This window comes from Salarias fasciatus, chromosome 5 (genome assembly GCF_902148845.1).
Source record: "Salarias fasciatus chromosome 5, fSalaFa1.1, whole genome shotgun sequence".
NCBI lineage: Eukaryota > Metazoa > Chordata > Actinopteri > Blenniiformes > Blenniidae > Salarias > Salarias fasciatus.
Window position 1 is genome coordinate 21,789,978 of NC_043749.1, and position 21,267 is coordinate 21,811,244.

General features: G+C 42.3%; 1 protein-coding gene across 2 annotated transcripts; it reads left to right on the plus strand.

Moving 5' to 3' along the window:
- Window positions 1–220: 220 nt before the first annotated feature.
- On the plus strand, window positions 221–19,133 carry lrrc38b (leucine rich repeat containing 38b). Of its 2 annotated transcripts, XM_030091700.1 has the most exons (3): window positions 221–604; window positions 1,150–1,787; window positions 14,459–19,133. In XM_030091700.1, exons 1-3 carry the CDS (start codon window positions 549–551, stop codon window positions 14,704–14,706), a joined length of 942 nt encoding a protein of 313 aa, XP_029947560.1. In that variant the 5' UTR covers window positions 221–548; the 3' UTR covers window positions 14,707–19,133. The 2 variants fall into 2 exon arrangements, with proteins under 2 accessions (XP_029947560.1, XP_029947559.1); XM_030091699.1 differs by having other exon boundaries at window positions 221–1,787.
- Window positions 19,134–21,267: the final 2,134 nt, after the last annotated feature.

Genomic DNA, 21,267 nt, shown 5'->3' on the forward strand with positions numbered 1-21,267 from the left:
GATCAAATTTAACTACATTTAAAGAAGTGCTATTTTTGTTTGAGGACATCAAAACAAATTTAAAATACAAAGCTCTTTGAATTTGTTTTCCGAGTTGAAATGAAAAGCATCAAACACTATATTCAACATTATTTAGATACAACCAATCATCATTTTCTCACAGTAGAGGAAGTGACATCACATGTTGACAGCGTGCTTCGGACACGCCCCCCTGGAAATAAGGAGAGGGCATGAGATAAACCGTGGTAGATTCAGAGGCAGACATTGGATTGGCATGGCTGTGTGCAGCTCTGAGCTACAACCTGCATCCACGAGGCTCCTGCCTGGACGTTTGGATTCTTTCTCACTCAGCCTCGACACGAAGCTGGACAGCTTAACGCCGCGCCGGGCTTTGTTTTTACAGCATGTTGCAGGGCATTGGGAGATAGAGAAGGAATAACAAAGGGGGTGGGGGGGACAGCCTTACTCCACACTTGAGCGATGTACCGCGAGCTTCTCTCTCTCTCTTTTCAGACCATCAGGCATTTCCACACAGAGACCTGGGACTAATGGAGGGATGCAACGATGTTACTCTTTGCTTGTCATGCTTGAATCACAGTCTCTTATATCCTTTTGTGTCAGAGACCTTATTGTCTTTGTCTGTCACTGCCGCCGGATCAACTGTGGGGTAGTGTGGCGGACAGAGCCTCCTCCTCAACCCCCCTCTCCCTTGTCTGTGCCCCCGACTTCTCTTGACTCCCAATTTGCTCGTGTGTATTCACCTCTTCTAAGCTTCCCTCCCCTCTCTGCCAAGCTCGGTCTCTCTTGCTCCCCCGCTGCATACGGCGTACTATCTCCCTCTCTTTGTTCATTCAAAGCAGGCAGGCTGCTATTCTACCCCGGCGGCTTGCTACATGATCTCCTGGAAAACATTTTTTTGCCGCTGCTCCGCTGTCTCACAGTTCCCGAGCCCGTCCAGAAATCCATCTCTGTAATGACAGGGATGTTCCTCCAGCAGGACTGAGCCCCTCCACCCCCTTCACTTACCCCCTTCCCCTTCCTTGCCCCAGTCTCCTGCCCCCTGACCCCTCGTCCTCTTGTTCTAAACCTGCACCCATTCTCTTCCGTCTGCCCTCACCCCAAGCCTCTTTCTCCTGTAACTCATTTCACCCCCTTGACCATGTTGCCATGTGTCTGCTGGCTTCAGCTTATCCTCATCTTGCTGTCCTCTGTCTTATGGACCCGGGGGGAAAACTGTCCAGTGACCTGCTTGTGTCCAGATCCTCACACTGTGGACTGCAGCGGCCGCGGACTGACCCGTCTCCCCGATGAGATCCCTCTGGATGTCCGAAGGCTTTTGCTGGCCGACAACTGGATACCCCGCATCCCTTCGGACTTCCTGGTTCTGTACAGTGACTTGGTCTACTTGGACCTGCGGAACAACTCCCTCTCTCACATAGAGCCGGGGACCCTCAGCACCTCTTCCAGGCTGGTCTTCCTGGACCTGGGCAGCAACAACCTGACCGAAATCCCCAAGGGGACTTTTGGGGAGTCCCGGAGCTTGATCAAACTACGACTGGGAAACAACCCATATCTGAGCATGGTGAACGAGGACGCTTTCCTGGGCCTCACCTCGTTGAGAGAACTAGAACTGGAGCGTAATGCGCTGTCCACCCTGAAGGTGGGGGCACTAAGTCAGTTGCCCTCCTTGCGGGTGGTGAGACTAGAGGGCAACCCCTGGCTGTGCAATTGCAACTTTGCCAACCTGTTCACATGGCTGATGGAGAACAGTCACAAGCTTCCAAATGGTGAGTGCCAACATCTAAAGAACCATTTTCTATCCCTGTGCTTGACCCACATAGAGGGTATCTGAGTACAGCATCCAACAGAATTATGGCAAATCCAGTGCCACAACACATCCTGGGTCTATTTATGTTTTCCCTGTAGGAGAGGAAACCCCCTCCCTCTCTTGTTCTAATTTTGTCTCTTTCTCCATCCACCCCCATAGTCCATAATATTAATGGTGTAATATGAAATAATGGCAGTTGTGTGGAAGTATAAACAACAAGGCTGCTTTAATTTAAGATCAATTCTATTTTAAAAGACAGAAACTTGAAGTATTGTGTTATCTAATGGTCTAATGCCAAATAATTTACATACTATATCTTATACAACCGTGCACAGTGCCTATCGTATTGATCCATGTGTAGCTTTTTTTCTTCCTCTTTTTTTTTTGAGGACACAATTTTATATAACTCATGCCTTTTGGTGGACACTGTATTATTCCCCGTGACCCTTATTTTCTGCGCCAATGAAAATCCAACCCTCTCTGTTGTTCCTGCATGTACTGCTCAGTCCATGTGAATTTTTTAGGCTCGTACTATACACTCCATCTACCACTGTGATTTAGCCTGCAGGGTTGAGTTAGATAACAGGGGCTGAAGTTTTGGTGGATTTGTGAGGCGCTCTCAATGTGTGCATGCTTATCTTAGAAACAAAACAAGATTGGGGGGGGGGGGGGTGTCACCATGTCCTCATGTCCCTGTAGAAGTACTATGCTGAGGGTGAAATCTGCTTACATTGGTTACAGCGGCTGAAGATCTGTCCTGGATAACAGAAATCATTAGAATTGTCCAGATCTGTGCTAATAGCATTCAGTTTAGCCAGGCTGCAAAAGGTTATCCACCAATCGTGTCAATAGACATTCATTGTGAGATAAATCAGCTTATATCTATGTTTTATTCAAGGGGTCTAACATGTTTCTTTATTGAAGGTCAACAATGAGTATATTACTATTACGTCCTTGGAAAGGACACAGACGGTAGTTATCTCAGAAGAGCAGACAAACACGCTGGAGCACAGAGGCACGAATAAACAGATCTGACAGCTCAGCCACACATGGCTAGTAACTCGTGCTGTTATCATATTTAGATGAGATCTTAGATTTGACATAGTACGTGGATTTAGTTTGTCTTGAGGCTTTAATTTGAACATGGCTGACAGTGGGTGTATACTAAAGACACTGTTTATAAAGAGAGTGTTTAGATGGGAGAAGGTCCCGTGTGTAAAGGTGTAGGCTTGTGTCTGTCCAAGGTTAATTGGGGTGTGAAAGGCTGACCTGTGTATCAAAAGAACAGCTGGAGTCAAAGGCTTGAAAAGCAAGGACTCAAGATCGGAATGTTCTTTGTATCCATGTCATCATGACCGTCACGCACACTTAAAACCATACAAATAGTGACCTTTCTTTACCACTGGTGCATATGGATGTCATAATATGTCACTTTTATAATAGATTCTTTGACACGATCGAACTGTTTCTGATTTAAGATGTTATCTTGAATACTAATTGTGATTCAGCAAAACCCTGACGTCAGCTCCACCCAAAACTAGGCGGCCGTATTGCATGCTGACAGTTCACAAAAGGTAGCTCTACATATACATTTAGGCCATTGTGTACCTGGCGCGATCCTGCTCCCACTTTCCTTTTCAGCTTTTTTTTTTTTTTTGTCCAATTTGTCCCCAAAAAACAAGTTTGAGCCCGTGTGGATGCAAAGTTGACAAACTGGCAAGATTACCCAATTCCCCCTAGCAAGAGGTTGCAAATGCATTAATCACAGGTTCTAAGTGTTGTCATCTCCAAGGCATAATGAATTGTATTAGTGGTGCTGGCCAGACAGACATCAACTACAAAGGAGAAGCCAACGGCCCGGCCAAGCTGCTGGCGTGGTTGCCAGCTGGCCTCAGAGTATACACTCTCTCAAATTGAGTTAGTAATGCGTATCTCACCTCATATGCAGCTCTTACATGCCCATCAGTGAGTGTTTGCTTTCTGACCTGAGAGATGAGTTCACCAGCATGGACAGAACAACGCAGCTGCGCGTGCAAGCACACACACGCACACTTAAGGGGTGTGTGATTTGGTATACAAGCAGTCATTTTAATTGAGGTATTTTTTGATTTCTATTAGAAGCTTTTAAATGCGATGCCTCAGAAGACAAGGTAAATTTCACATTGGTAAAAGCATTAGTAATTGTTTTTTTTTTCACAATAATCCTTCTTTTTAAGAAAAAAAAAACAATTTAAAACACTCATTGATTGTCAAGTTGACTCACTGAGCTGAAAATATCTTTTTAAGCAAAGTTTCCAGAAGTGTCAGACTATCAGACAAGAGAGAAAAATAAAATGAAAGTTATAGTTGTGAGTAAAGTAAAGGTCTCTTTGCTCATATTAGTAAAAACAACTTTCTTGATGCATTTTTCCGAGTGAATCCATCCTGCTTATTTATTCACATCATGCGTAACGGAGCAATGGGCAAAAATGTGAACGTTAAAAGGAGCATTAAAGAAAATGTGCTGTCTCAGAGTGGGAGCCATCAAGCAGCAGGGAGGGTTTATCGTGAGTTGGATTTACAAACACAACTGGTTCACACATGCAGGCAGCATACAGCCAGACCTAATTAACGTAATGACTGAGCTCTTGATTGCAGAAAAATGCAATGACCTATTCTGTGGAATGCTGTATTGGAAGAGGTTACACAACAACAGATGGACTGTCATTAGCGAATGGGCTTGACTTCATAAGCTTTTCAATATGTATCAACTCAAACAGCCATCATCAGCGTGGGTGTTTCAACTTAAAATCTCATTTATCACAGGGGGGGAAATCTATTACGGAGACAGAAATTAGGTTTTAAATTGCAGGCGACGTTAATGTGTTCTTTTCGTCATGGGTCTTTCAGTTTCATAATGGAAAAAAAATCTACTGCGTTATATAGTTTGGGAAATAGTGTGCTATATTTTTAACCAAGGTTTTAAGTTATATATGACATAAAGATTAAATGATCCATTTATACTAATTTCTAGAGTGTTCTGATCGGTATTCTCAAAGGTGTGCCGGATTGTGCAACTAAATTACGATGTTTTCAGACTTTTTTGCATTGTTTTTTGAAAGTTGTCGCACAACTGCTGAATAAAAGACTGCGGTAAAGTCTGCAAACAACAGACAAGGCTGCAAACTTTCTATACTTTATATACAGTCAGCCTGCTGTATGAACAATGATACAGAAGACATCCACTCTCTAAAACAAAAGAGGATGCTGTATCTGCAGCCAAGTTTGTAGCAGTTTCAACAAGCCCATGAATTGGATTGATAGATTATGTGCCATATTTAATGATATTTCACAGTACTGAAGTGTAGATGTCTTTTGCTGAATTCAAACCAAAAGCTGTATTTAAAAAATAAAATGTGCCAATAAACTGCTGTTCTGTCTAGGAGAACATTTTCCACCTGTCTTTGACCATCTGCCAGTGATTTGTGGTTTCCACTGTGTTCTGCTTTCTACATTTCATCTCTCCTCCCATCTGATGGCACAGGAATTTGCATTTCCTCCAGATAATAGAAAGTCTTTTTTTGTGATGCTTTGCCACCAAACAGAAGAGCTGCTTCCAAATCTGTCTGTGATGTTGTCATCTGAGTTCCTGCTGGAAATTCAAAGTCCATCTGACGGCATGTTACGCAAGAGTGCAAAAGTGGAAAAGTTTTAAAAAGGCATGAAATGTGCAAACATTAACATCACAACTAATTAATAAAATCTTGCTTTGCAAAGGTTTGTTGTCAGCCACCAGATTACCATCTGCCACGTAAATCCCAATGCCGTCCCATGCTCACTATAACGTATACACCGAAAATGGAACATAAATACACATAGGTTTGTCTCTGAAACCTTTTTTCAGCAAAATAAGATCGCCCTCTTCCAGTGATAGCTGTGGCTGGCTCAGTGAAAGTCTGCATAATGTAGCAGCTGCAGCGCCCCTGCTGTAAACCAAATTCCCATTTCATTTTTCACGTCTTGATTTCCCCCGAGACGTCACGCTCCCGATGCAGCACACTTTTCTGTTTGCATAAGTTTGATTACTGCAGGTCAGCACGATGAGTGGCTGTGGAGATGCTAAAGATCTTTTCTGAAAAGAAATAACCGATTTCCCGGGAGCGGCCCTGTGGATAGATGATCGTGCTTAGTACTGCACTTTGTATGTGTTGCCTTCTGAACGTGTTTGTGTTTTTTTAGTAGCACTTCGAGGATTTTTTGAGCCACCAATCAGGTTTATAAATGTTTTAATGGGAGGATGAGTGTAAACATGATCCACTGCTGTCTCTAGTGCTCTTGGGTTAAGGATGAACAAAGGCCATGTATAATTCAGAGTGACACAGTTCTACGGCACATTGGCCAGGGTAATTGGAGCTGGAGCTGCCTACAGGGCCGGGCAGGCCAACTCTCATGGGAAACGGGAAGACCAAGGCCGAGGCCTGTCATGGCTTCTCTATCAACACTGGTCACGACCTGAACAGTTTCACTACAGCATCGCAGTTCATGTGACAGGGTCAGAGTCTGAATTTTCCTTCGCGGCCTATCGAGTTGCTCCTCTGAGACTTGTTATCGCACCGAGCAAACACCCCTGAAAATCTGACGCTGCTGACCGGCAGTAGGAAGCGTGCACATGATGCCACGCAGCTCCGACGCAGCGTCGCTCTCCGGCTTCGCCATCCTTTGGGTATACGATGAGAAAATATCTGTTCTATTAACACAGGCTGACAGCTTGTTTTTATCTTGGCCTAATTTAATGTTTATTTAAAGTTGGGATGGGAGAAAGAAAGGAGGGTGGGGGGGATGGGGAGGGAGCTGGCAAGGGAGAGACGAGTGTGAAAAGGTGGACAGAGTTACAAAGTGTGATCGCTTCAGCTGCTGTATGTAGAGAGGGATAATCTGCTAGTGTCAGAAATAAAACGTGAAAGGTTAAAAGTATCATTTTAGATGGATGGAAGGATATTTTATTAAGAAATGTACCAGTTAGATGCAGCATTGTGTATTAGAGACACCTCTGGCTACTGCATGTTTATCTATCAAAGTCACATCGTGATTATCAATGATAGATAACTGTTTTTTAATGACGAATAAAGGAAATGTAAAGAAACCATCCATTTATCTCCTAAGCTTGGCTGAGGGAAGCTGCTGCTGTAGCCGGCTGACACAGAGCGACAGACACTCTGCACCCTGGACAAGACACCAGTCCATCAAACACACTCCCTTTTTATTGTAGATGAAATGTGATGTAACACGCAGAGCTGCGCTCTCTCTTTCTGTCTGCCTTAACTGTTAGTTGATTATAGATAGCTTCAGATTATAGATGGCTTCAGATAAAGATATCTTGCACAGAGAAAACATGAAAACTTTCCACAGCGACGGCCTCACGAGTGGAATCAAACAGTGGGGTGAAAGTCTGAACCGCTCGTATTCGCTCATGCATATGTGAACAAACAAGCATGTGAGCGTGCATTTTGCATTTAGATCTGCCTATGGTTGCACATGGGAGGAATCCCCTCTGCATGACTCACCCTCGGCCCACTGTCACATGGAAGCTCGCTGTTTTGTGCATTCAGTCCACACACTCTCTGCTCTCTGCTCTGCTCTTCAACCCTGATTCTCGTCCGCTTCTTCCATGAATCGCTCAGCATTTTTCTTTCAGATTTCCATCACACTCTTAATTGTGGCAGAATAATTCCTCATTCCTCTGCAATTATATCTCCCCAGTTCTGCTAATGTCTGCTGGGTATTGGCCTTGAATGGGACATTCATCTCGTGTAATGAAAAAGAGAGTGGACAGTTTTATGAATCATTTTCCCAACTGCAGCTTTTAGGGAGTGAGACATTATTGTTTTGGGGGGGCAAGTGAATCCCAGCGAGCCTGCGTACATACCATAGTGATTGTGTCTCGGCTATTGGTGCGGAGATCAATCTGGACAGATCGTGTGGTGTTGAGGGAGGGAGGAGAAACCGGCTTCTGATATCAGTCTGCCACTGCCAGGTAGATCAATCACGGGCCGAGACAGCAGATAGCCTGTCCCGCCGACCGGCTGTAATCCCGAGTGTAATCCATCAACTGTCCGCGCCAGGAATGTAACGTAGCTGCGTGGGCCGGCATACCTGATAGTGTGACTGCCAGTTTTGTGTTACGATATCATACAGTAGCCATGCTACAAGGCCAGATTTCTGGTGCTTGGGGTTATTTATGAACTCTGTGAATAGCATATTGAAAATCGTCTGTTCCAGCGAAGGTAGAGTAACTGCCTCTGGAAATCCACAGCTGTCACTATAACTTATGGTAGAAGTGTTCCCATTTCATTTAAGACTTTACGAACGCGTATAAAAGCACAGGAACTACCTGCCTTTATAGTCATAATTCACTATTAGGAGATGTGTCGTTTTTAAAGGAATGACACTGAACTGATCATACAGTGTTCATAAATAAAGCTAGTTTTGCTCACACACTCCTTGCTTTGTTTCTTTTTCAAATCCTCGAACCCGAGTAAAATCCTCATCCTCAGATCCTGAGTGTGTACCGGGATGTGAGCTCAAGTTAGTCTGGCTCTCCTCGGGTTATCCGATCTGGTTTCATTGAGCTTTACGTCGGCTGTCCTGGATAATCGCCGTCACAAAGCTTATCAACTGCCTCAATTAACGCTCGATTTGCTTATTCGATTATGACGACAGTCCTGAGAAGGAGGTGGAGTTCTTAATTAGAGCAACTGAAGCGTGAACTCTGAACAGAGCCATGAATTAATCATTGTGCGATAATGATAAGAATATACAGAAACTCAATAGGAGCTGGACTTCTTGCACACACTAATGATTGTAAGCGTAAGCAAATGACTCCAACTATGTTACGCAAACACCAAAGGATACAGTTTCCATCCATCCATCCATCCTGACTGCGAGAGGAGGAGTGCACCCAGAGAATACTGGCATGTTTTCACTGTGAGGCAAGAGAACAGACAGGATCGCTGCAAATACAGTTTTTTGTGAAGTTTTATTCAGTTTAATATGGAGTAGGGCGGTTTTGAATAGCTCTGGAGGAGGCCTGGAAGCAATATTGCCGATTTCTCACGATAAAAGTGAGGCAGTCCAAAGCCCAAAGCTGCAATAAATGGTGAAAATGATAGAAACACCAGCGCTGTTTTTAATTGTAGAGTTTGTTTGTAGCTTCTTGATCCGTGTCAAACTGATTTATTTGAAGTAAAAACTTGCACCTTGTATCTGGGGAAAAAAATAATGGCTTCTATGACAGATGTATAAAATGTACAGGTCTCCAGACAACAGTGCTTTATGTAATGTGAATTATTATTGGTTTCTTGTCTGTAAAGAAAACCAAAACCTTGCACAAACTTGATGCAATATGAAGTGTTTGAACGTTTCCCTTGTGCCTGTGTGGTTTCTTTATTCCCAAGGTATTCCAGCTTCCTCTCAGCATTAAAACACAAGCATGATTCTATTTTCTGTAGGTAGTAACAGGTTCATGAGGGTGATTTTCTCTCTCTTTTGGTCGCTGGTGGTCTGGCGATGTGTCAGCTGTCTACTCCGCCTTTTGCCCTTTGTTGGCTCCAGACTCCCATTACACCAGTCTGGATGAAGTGGATATTGAGCACGGATAGACGGATGGGCGTACAAAGCAGTTTTTCATTACATTTAGGCATCAATACAGTGGACAGCTCTTTGCTGATCATATTAAAAAGCAGCTTCTTCTTCCTTTTTAATTAGTGCAATGGATTGCACAAAAATACAATTCGCCTGTTTTTAGCTTTTATATTTAATTCATTGCCAAGCGGGGTATCTGCATATAGCGTTGGCAGAGAAATGAATATAATTAGCTGTGTTTAATGCGTAGAAACCAATTAATGGAAAGCTGCTTTCAATGCATAAACATACCTCCAGTCTCCAGCTTCAGTCTCCTGCATCTGTAATCAGGAAGCGCAGTTCTGAAAGTCTGGACCTCTGCTGTCACAGACAGCTTGTAATTTTGAGAAACTGTCATTATGACATTTTTCCCGGAAGATTTCCACTTTCCGTTGAACACCACAGCTGTTCAGTAATTCCCCATTTGTCAGAGAGTCTAAGTCTCTTTTCCCTATTGTGTAATTTCAGTGCTTCAGTGCTCCACTGGAAAGCGACTGTCTCTCTTTGCAAACCTTGCATATTCCATTCATTTCATTTCATTTTGGGTATTTGTGCTGCCTCCAATATACATATTAATGCATCTGAATTCAGAGAACTAAAGTTTAGCTTTTGATACTTCACGGCATGTTGTGAACATTAAATTAAGCTCAGAAAATGAAGGTTATCTTCAGACTTCAGAGAGGTATAAGACATACTTATGTCTCCGTTCGCCACCGTCCTGTTCAGCATTTCTGGCTTTAAAAAAGATAAATGTGACTATTCTGCAATCCTGCTGGGGCCACGTATCCAGCAGGATCATTTTTGTCTCCGCTCCGATTAATTTAAGCATCCCGAACAGCCGAGACCAGACAGAACCGTCTCAAAAGGCAAAGGCTAAGTCTCTGCAGTGATGGCTTATTTGCCGTCACAGTGAGTGCATTGTGAATATGAATTTGATCCATTTATCTCTGGCTCAAACCAACGGGACGGGCTCTCCAGTAGATTACATTTTCGGTTCTGTTCAGACTTGTGTGGCGGTGACGCAAAAAAAGGTGACTTTTTCTACTCGAGCTGCTGTTGAACAATTAATTACAGCAAGGTCAGGGCGTTCCGTCTCCGTCTGGCCTCTTTGAAAACTCCACGTTTATTTCCCTTCTCTCCCACTCATGTTTAACAGTCAATCATTCGTCTGAGTGGATTTATTGAAAAATTTAGTGCTAACACACACAAGCGCTCAGAAAAGTCGGATTTTAATTTTGTGCAGTTAGGAGAACTGTTGTGTGTTTAAAGGGATTGGGGGGGAGCAGGGGGGACTCCAGGGTCCTGGACCGGATCCCAGCTGGATGAAGGCAGAGAGTACACCTTGGACACATCGCCAGTCTCTCACAAGACAAACACACACAGAGTCCAGCACGCTGACACACACATCTAAGGGTAATTCAGATTCACCAGTTAGCGCCGCATGTGTATTTCTGGCCTGTGGGAGAAAACAGGAGTACAAAAATAAAAAAAAAGTCATTAAGTTTAAATCTTCCAAGAGTGACCCCGGCTAAGACAGCAGCATCAAAAGATTGAACAAAAAAAGAAAACAAAAGGATGACTGTCACCACAGAGGAACAAAAAGAAGATTATACAACAAATCAATCACGAGTCAAAAACAACAAATTTCTCTGTATTATAAAATGTTTTTGCATCTGCAGGGTCATGAGTCTTTCTGCACCTCGTTCCAGGCAGAAGGGCCAGAAAACATCACCGGAGATTTCTGCAGTTTCAGTCTTAATTCCTGGGATACATCTGTGTGATATCCTGAAAGTTAAATGACAGATTTATGGATAAACATCAGATATCTTGAACATCTATTGACCGATGATGTGGCATCGTCGTCCCCTGCATCAGTCCGCTGGGATTTGCCGCAGCCTTTTTAAAAGAAGAGTTCATGAAGCGTCACAGGCGAGTGCAGAGTTTGGTGGTGGGAGGTAATCTGATCTGCTGGTTAGACGCTGATCAAATCATGACAGTGAGTGTAATTTCAATAGTACAGGGTCTGTGTGATCACAAGTGTTTAAAATCAGTTGGGTGTTTAATCAGATTGCTTTTCTTAAAGTGATGGAAATGGTGAAATAGAAACTGGCTTTTAATTCATCTGAATTTTATGCTGAAGTGAGACCAGACTGACCAGCCTCAGACAGACGGCATGGCTCTAACAGAAGAATAAAGTCTGGTCACTTTCTTTAATGGAATGCTATAATACTTTTCAATCTATTTTTTCAGGAAATAAATGAATAAAAACTTTTCCGTCTGCTGAGCAACATTTCAATTTAGAATCTCTCATGTGAAAGCCACAAAACTGGTTATATAATGCAGTTATTCTAATTCTAAATAGATTTTTGAATCCATTATCATTTGTTAGAGGAGATTACCTATTTTTCCTTGCTATATTGTGCTCTCTGATAGGCCAGCAGGTTGTGAAATATGATCATGTTAATCACAACAGTCGAATGAGCAGTTTTCTCACATGCGGCAAGCTGTAAATTTGTTTTGATGGCAGCATATGGCAGACATGTCTGCGAACGGATCATGCCAGGCACCAATGTGTTCATTTCTAGCTGCACGAGGATTGATGGCGCTGGCTGCTTGTCAGTTTTCAGCCTCTTTCTTTCTTGGTGCTGGCTCTGCTTTTTTTTGACTCACTGATCCAGGCTGATGGAATATTCTGCAGAACTTGTTCAGAATGCGCTCAGGCTGTGAGGCTCGTGAAAGCCTGATGAGGCTTTCAATACACAACTGAATTGGATGCGCCAAAGCAATAAATGAAAAGATTTAAAGACATTTACACTCAGAGGGTTTGTTTAGAGACATCCTCTAGAGGTCTGATTCTGCAGTTTCCATATTGCACAACAAAAACAATCCTGTGTATTTATTATAAATTAAAGCCTCAGTGTGCCTGATCCTCTCCCGTGCCTGTGCATTACCTATTGTTGGCAACTAATTGAATGTTAAACGAAATGTGAGAATCTGTATCTTGTATTAAGGGATTAGTGTCACTGAGTTTTATCAACCTCTTTGGGAGTTCAGTTACGAACCTAATTAATACTGTAGCAAGTCAATAAGAGGATCGTGGAAAAAACAGTGCCATGCTACCACACAAAAAAAAAAATGCAATTTTTTCCTCATTCCACTCTAAATTTCCACGTATTACCTGAATATTTGCAATAAAGACAAACAATAAATGATAAACCAACTGCCCATAAAGAATTTGTACTTAATCTAAATCATCAGATACTATAGCAGGCCGACTGTCTCTTCCATATTACCACGAAGCATTCTGCAAATTGTGCTGAATTTTGAATAAAAAGATGCAGGACTGATGCACTGCAAAGCCTGTCCATTTGCATGCACAGCAACAGCAGAAAGTAGCCGCCCACATTGCAAGGTTCCATCTCTACCCACCTATAAGCTAACACTTGCATCAATATGTCTACTTTCTCACACAATACATTGTCAATATGAAAGTTCCTTTTCTTGATCTATAGATTGTCTTTGCAGGGCTCTGAGTGTGGCATTTTTGAAACAGAGAGAATTGCAACTGCATGTTTTATTATCTCTTGTTCTTAAACACACTGAAAGGTTCACTGATTCATGTGAGGAGGAAGGGTTTTACTTTCAGAAGTATTATAATCAGTGGGTTATAATAAAACAGATCCGGATGATCTCATATGTAATCAGGAGTTGGAAAAGAAGGTGCACTGAAGGACTTGTATCCTTGAAACCCAATAAACTGGGAGCGCTGTCCTTTTCCATCTCAATAATGTCCCAACAATAAGCGAGGAGGAAGCGACAGCAGAGCGCCGCCTGATTTATCATCGTGTCCTCATCTTGAGATGAGTTTGGTCAAGGTGCCCCTGTCTCACACAGCGCGCCCTTTACCAACACTGTGCATTACCACTTTTTTTTTTTTTTTTTTGAGATGTGAGAGCGTTCGTATTTAGAGTGCAGTCTGAGAGATGCACCCTGTGAAGGTAACGGCTAAAAATAAAACGATCCAAGTGGGAGTTCATTTCATTGTCCAAACTGTTCGCTCAAAGAGAGTAAAAAAAAAAAAATAAAAAATTATCTGGATGTTGGAGAAAACGGCGATCTGCTACTTAAACTGTACAAAATGAGACTTATCCTATCACGGCAGGCGTACAGTCGGCAGTAAAGCACTGTTGCTCGGTGTTTTAGCTGCATTCCGGGAGTGAAACTACAGCGAAGCAGTGGGTGGATGTGCTGTATACACAGGCAGCTTCAGCTCATAAGTGAAGACTTCTGATCGACCTTACAGTTATTAAATCAGCTCCTGCTCTTACGGAGAAAGTGCATTACCCTGCTGAATCGAGATGTTTTACAACACTTCACTGAGAAAATTAAAAGGCCGCATACCAATAAGGCTGCTTAAAGCATCCACTCGGTTTTTATTTCCTGATGATTTGTTGGTTGTTTAGGCGCAGTTTGTCAGAGCTTTCTCTCGTTGCATAGTGCAAAGCGTGTCCTCAGTCCAGCTCTCATTGCTGTGTCAATTTCCCTTTAAGTTGGAGAGAAGTCATAGTATCAGCTAGCACGACTCAGTATCCTGGTGCGAAGACGAATTGCATGAACTAGTTGATTAACTTGCTGGCTCGCAGTGCTCTTTATCCTCATTATACAATGTGCAGTCAGATTGGAGAGCTTCGACCGTCATTCTGCCTTTAAAGAAAGATTATCAGACAGATCCTTTCATCAAAAAAATATGATTGTATTCACCCTTTAAATAATGTATTTTTTCTTCAAACAAACAACATAGTGCTAAAGGATCATAATGAATGCTGCTCCCTTTATAAATATCTCATAAATGTTTAATGTTGACGCAAATGCTTTCAGTTTTTAATGTTATAAAGATTGTGGGAATTAAATACGTGTCATGATTTGTCTCCATGGTGAGTTTGTCTGATCACGTTTCCTGTTTCGACTCAGGGGTGGAAGGCATGGAGTGCTCCCTCCCCATGGACGGCAGGCGCGTGTCGCTGGCCCAGCTCTCGAAGGACAGCTTTCGGGAGTGCCAGGCCACGCTGACTCTAACCGACCTGCTCATCATCATCTTCTCCGGGATCTCGGTGTCCGTGGTGGCCATTATGACCAGCTTCTTCCTGGCTTCTACTGTTCATTGCTTCCAGCGCTGGAGTAAAGGCACCAAAGGAGACGAGGAGGAGAGTGAGGAGTGAGGAGGATTCATGGCGTGAGGGCCGGCTGCGGTCCTGGTACTTCAGACGACGACAGGACGCCGGAGGCAGCGCGCGCTCAGCGCTGTCGCCTTCCTGGTGAAAAGCCAGAACTGCTTGACATGTTCGCCCCGGTACGGTTGCAGTTGTTCTTTTTGCACATGGACATCTGAAATAAGGTAATAAAGACATTCCCACGGAATGAATCCCATTAAAGGTTAGAGAGTGTGCTACTCCACTTGCAAAATGTCACTATAGAGATCATATTTTTGACTGTGAGCGTCATTTACGGCTACTGAGTCTGAGCTCCGTGACACAGGCCGACACTTACACACCTTTATATCGAAAAGTAATAGAACACGGTGTTACTGCAGTTCTGTCACATTAGTCTTAGAAGAAAATAAAATCTGCTCATGTTGGATTTTTGACTCTGGAATTTGAAATCCTGTGAAACGCCATCAAACAAAAAAAGATTTCAACACCCTATGAACCCGTGAAGTTATACCGACCAGTGACCTCAGTATTTAACTGCCTACGACGTGTTTTGCTGGCATGTCCAGCGATACACTGTCTCTTTTAGAAAAGCCTCACTAACACTGCTGCAAAGTTGTTGGCAAGCACTGAAGAAGGCAAACACAGTTTTCCCTTCTGCATGTAGAATTACACAACGGCAGGCAGGTCAGATGAATCCAGAATGAGCAGAGATGCACTGCAGGCACAGAGGCTTTCCAGTGGGTCCACACATTGTTTCAGCCATATATCCAATATATAACCACACGTATATGTACGAAATAAACAGTGTACAGTCAAACAAACCTAGAAACCCAGAGGATATATTGTATATTCCTTAGATTGAAAACTGTGATCTGTTTAGAGAGAATTTCATAAAAATATCTATCGTATAATCCTGAAAATTACGGCGAACACAATATTAAAATAGAACATATATAGAATTATTGTGTCAAATATTGCACTTTGATAGAATGGTGACGCTAATATCGGCACACACCCCCAGATCGACGAAACCTTTGTAGACTGGTACCGTCGTCATCTGCCAAAGATTAGGTTCAGGTGGAGGAGCGATCGCTCGTAGGGAATTAACTGTGGATGAAGAGTCACTTCGTGAGGTGGGGACAGCTCCTTAACAAAAGCCAAATCACACTCGGTCTTCTCATACTGTACTCGAATAAGATTGCTCTCCAAAGATACACATCTCTCCTCGTCTGTCTGCGACTGAAGTAGCCGTTTTGCTCAGCTTCCCACGGTAGTTCTTCACACACTATTTCAACAGATCAGAGGAAGTTTACACCGTGAAGGTGGCGACCAAAAGCAAATGATCTGCTGTCTTTACGACATCTGTCAGCGCGTTGCCTCTTTACTGATGTGAGATTCAATGAAGTCTCATTAAAATCATTCATGATCTTTAGTGTAGTGACAGTGCAGTCTAAACTTCATAAATCAATGCACTGAACATTGTGGCTACGTCTTTGTTATTTGCATTCTGTATTTTCTTTTTTTTTTTTTTTTTAATTGACCCAGATGAAGATTTTGAATGCTTAAAACAAAACTGGACGAGTTAAGGTGTGTTGTATTGCTTCCCCTCGCTCGTGTAAAGGCTTGGATAATTCAACAGAACTGGGATACGAAGCGAAAAGAATGTCAAACACTCAATGCAAACAAGTGGAAACCAGAAAAAGAGCCATGAGCAAACGGAGCCATCGTTTCTGTGCAGTGAAAAGAGAGTGGTTCAGGATGTTTCCGTCCCTTTAGACCAAGTCATAACTCTGAATGTGCGGCGATCTCAAGCACATTTTGTGGAAATGACAAAAGGAAAAATTTAAATGTGGCCTTATTTGCTTGTGTTATTCCTCCTTTGTATCGTCATCTATGAAAGCACAAATATTTAGCAGGTAATTAATGTGCACACTTGTGATGGGTGTGCTTCACGCTGTATGTTGGTAACAAGCTGTACTGTCATGCTGTGCTTCATCCATGTGTGACGTTACATGTTGTGTTGAAAACGGCACATCCAGATGGGAAGTGTAAGATCTCCAGTGTACGGTCGTTGTGTATTTGGCAGAATTGAAGCGATGAGGAAACCCTGCAGACACGTGACCCCTGGGAGAGAATATCTGCCGACCTTTGAAACATCCTCTGTTGGACTGTCTGAGCAGGATTCATCGTGTGAGCCGTCAAGCTCTGTATTTATCCACATGAAGGTTGGACACCAATTAGAAATCAGAGAGAAAACTATTTTAAAAAGTTATTTTCATGTGTTTTTAAGCCATTTTATTGATATACTATTCATTCAAAGAAAAATGTTATGATTTGAGATTTTCACTGAACAAAATGTGCTTCCTGCGATGAAGATTTGGACGGTTCACTGGGACTCAGCATACTCTGGCTTCGGATGTCACTCATTAACATTTTTTAATCATTTTCGAACCACTCAAAGAAAAATCAGGTGATGGGTCAAATAATCATGAGTTGCAGCCGAGCACTAGGAACATTTCTCAGGAGTTCAGGGGGTATTTTTTCAAAAAACGAAACAAAATCGGTGTAGAAGTTCAAACACATTTAAGACCACGAGAACATCTCAGTGGAACCAAAAAAAAAAAAAAAAGACAACAAACCTGAACTTAAAGTGACGACAGCACTTCAGTCCAGAGAAGTCAAAACTCCAGCACTTCCTGCCAAACCTCAGTTACTATAGTTGCCAAATCAGTTGTTTTCTTGAGATTAATGACTTTGGAAAACAAGAAGCGGACTGTGAGGAGCGATTCAGACGAGCTGTTTAACTGTAGGAACCTTCGGTTTTATGTTACAATGTGTGATTTTAACTATTAATGTCGGGGACCCAGGGTGGGACTTGAGGTGAAAGCAGAAGCAGGGATTTATTTGATGAGTAGATTTAAACATGATTCGAGTGGAAAAAGACAAAAGTATAGTCGTAACAAGACAGGATTTAAAATATGTGTTTAATTTCCAGAATTTTCAAATTGTCAAAAAAGTAATGCAAACAGAAAAGTAATACCGTGAAGCATGTTCTGTTGTGCTTGTAGCAGACTTACGTTTGAGATCAAAATAAGTTAGCGGAGGGTATCTGGCATCCAAGGAGCAGATCATCATGTACTCACAAATAAAAGCACGGGCTTTCATCAGAGCTTCATAGTAAAAACAAAATAACCTCTCATTGTTCCATAATTCACAACTCGAATATCTAAAACACTGTCTTCAGATCATATTTTTTGAAGGTTTTCCCACCACTAGATGCAAAAGGGTATTTTGGATTTTTATCATGTTATTTATTTTACGAGAACCGAGGAAAACAGTGATGCTATGAGATGATTACGTTGCGTATTGTGTTACTTCTGTAATTGCTGCAAACTATGAAAGAAAAACGGATTTGTCGGATCCAGCAGCAGTGAGAGTAGAAGGCAGTGAAAGAGTAAGTCCATAGATCTGTTAAAAGACAGTCCTGGAGGGGGATGCCACTGAATTTTATATTCCGAGTCGGTTATAGCTATGTTTTATGACAGCTTAGTCACAATTAATGAATACCATCTTGTGTTGGTCATCGCCAGAAAGGAGGTGCCCACAGTTTTATGTTCACATGGTTTGAATGAGAATTTAAGGAGACGTTGACAAATGGAAACGATCTACTTTTAAAATCCAGACAGGTTTCACTCGTGTTTCAAGAGAGGTCCAAGTCATCATATTCTAAGAACAAATCTATGGATTTTTCTTCTCGTTTACAATCAACACCAAGACAGAAAATGACACTAATTAAATTATTTTATTTATTTTCCTTTGAGTTTTAATGAGCTTCTGTTTAATCTGATAACTGAAGGTACATATCTGAGTCAGCGGATCAGATGGAGAGTTTTTATACACGTCATTATCGCCTCCAACTACTGTGTAGTTACTGTACATTAACAGATTATTATGTTAGCTTAGCTGTCAGCTTGAAGCATATGTTAGCATGACAATTTCCTTTCTCTTTACTCATTTTATTAAGTACTATCAGCACATTAGAGCATGCACTGTTGAGTTACCTACAGTATAAAGTTCAGATTTATGTCTATTTTTCTATTACACCTTTCAGAATGAAGCATTTCTTTACAATCGTCAGCTCCTAAAATAAAATTTCTGGCATCGTGCAACCCTGAGAGCAGAGGCAGTGGCTGACTACTTTCATGCAGTTTGTCTTGATATTGCTTTAGAAAAACCAAAACTCATGTTATGTTTTGTCGGATAAATGTCAGAATGGCTCAAATCTGATTCGAGTGATGGAAGAGAGTGTGACGATGTTGCTGCCGCTGAATGCATTTCCAAATGTCAAGCAGACACTGTCTAACAGACCTTATGTGTAGCTGTATGTTGATGTTTGGTTAAAAAAAAAAATATGAATAAAATCCTTTTTTTCTGTCCTCTGGCCTGTATTTGTAAACGGATGCAAATTAGGAGTCTGTATTTTCCTCAGATAATATATATTTACATTCTGCATGCACCTGTGATACAGACAGACCTCCGCTGGTGAAGTGATCGCTAGTGTCAGTAAATATTCATTTTATCCACATTTTTGTTTGCTGGAAAGGATATTCTGATGAGTATTTCATCTTCAGGAGTGCCTTTGGGGTTATCAGTCGCAGTACAAATATTTTAGGCTGCCTCTGCCACCTAAATAACATTTATTTTATTTTTTTTGTGCAGTGCCGGACTCATTTGATTGGAGATTGCAACAACAGTGCAAATGTGATTCTGAGTAAAGCAACATCTCCTGAAAGTGTTTGTAATGACTCAATATTAATTGTGAATCTTTTTCCCTCATTTCCTTGGGTTGACAGCTTTCGTCTTGTCAGAGCAGCAAATGAGTAAGGCTCATCTGTAAACACCGCGCAGTGTGTTATTTCACACTGTTATCACACTGCAGGTATGCAAATGGATGCACTATTTTTGGAAAGGGTGTTAGAGAAATTAGAGACAGAAAGAGAGAGAGAGAGAAATTGTAATGCCAACCACTTGCACAAGTACCAAAGCTTATCTTATGAACAATATCTTTTATTCAGAGCCTGAAGCTTTCGCACCGTCATGCAGGACGACTGAAGGAGAATCAAATCAGAGGAAAATTATTTGACATGCAAACCTATTTTCTTCCATTTTCATTTTTTTTCCCCGTGTTTCCTCGAATGGGAGACGCTTTAGCTCGTATGTAGCCCTGCACGAAGGCATTATTTCTTCAGATGGGAGCAGTTCATGTCTTTTTTTTTTTTTCCCACCCCTTTTACTGATGATTCATTTCTCCACATTTTTCTTAGCACGTTTCTGGTCTCGTCCTACTGTGAGGGTGTCTGAGGCTGTCTAAACTGATAGTATGCTTTTCTAAAAATGTCCAAAAAAAAAAAAAAACCCAGCGAATGAAAACAAACCCTCCTCCTCAAGGCGATGTGGGCACGATGGAGAGCAGAACAATGGCTCACTGCGGAGAAGACGGTGCTGAGAATCGTCTATTGCGATTGCAGACGTGAACGGCGGCATTGGAAAGGGAACGGCACGCCAGAGAGACGTGCACATACTACGATCATGCACTGCCGAAGAGAGGTCTGTGAGGGTGGTGGTCGTGATGAGGATTCTCCCGCAACCATTTACCTCATTTGGTTGTCATGGCTACACAGCCGGAGGCCTGAGCTGTTGGACGCCGAGGCGGGAACAGAGAGAGGGAGGGATGCTGGGAAGCATGGCCCTCAGTGTGGCTGCCTCGCCTCTCTTTCCATGCATCAACTAACCGGACCTGGCATTTAAAAGGAAAAAAAAAAAAAAATGTCTGCAGCGCTCTGGCCCTGTGAACCAATCTTTGACTTTCACATCTATCGTCCCTCATTGATTTTTTTCTGCAAGAGCAGCTGTAATAGCTCATGTGAAGGTAGGACCACGTCCACTAAATCACTGGTGTATGTTAATGCCGTATCATTAATATATGATATGACCTTTGAAAGCCAACAAGACTAAAATTTGGGATTATCTCCGAACGGTGTAAATACAATTTGCATCTAAATCATCTGACGTGTCTCAATTTGAAATATTCTGCCAGTTCATTCGAGCTATTACAGCTGTGACACATCATCCTTCAATTCATCCATTTTCTGTGCAGCATTTATCCAATTTAGGGCTGCGAGGCGCTGAGGCCAATCCCAGAGCGACGGCAGAAACAGCCTGGACAGGTCGTCACGACAAGACAGGGCAGTGCGCTCACAATGCCGAACACACGTACATCTACAACGCATTTCGAGACAGTTAACCTCGACATTATGCTGTTGAACTGTGGGAGAAAGGAAGAGGAGTACGAAACCCACACAATACAGGGAGGAACACCACCAGGGACATCGATGCTGTGAGGTGGGAGAACTCGTCTTTACAGCATAAATCAGTTAATGCACAGATGATGAGCAGAGGAAGGTCCTGTTTATCACACGTGAACTGTAACGTAAGTAATCCATCATTTAATGTAAGAAATGCAACATGCATGATATGTGTATGAATGAATAAGAAAATATCTGTAAGTAA

Excerpts from the sequence above, each read along its gene's own strand:
- lrrc38b (XM_030091700.1), top strand. The coding sequence starts at position 549 with ATGGAGGGATGCAACGATGTTACTCTTTGCTTGTCATGCTTGAATCAC. Across the intron at positions 605-1,149 it reads TGCTTGAATCACAGTCTCTT|CCCCTTGACCATGTTGCCAT; the intron begins ATATCCTTTTGT and ends AACTCATTTCAC. Across the intron at positions 1,788-14,458 it reads CAGTCACAAGCTTCCAAATG|GGGTGGAAGGCATGGAGTGC; the intron begins GTGAGTGCCAAC and ends GTTTCGACTCAG.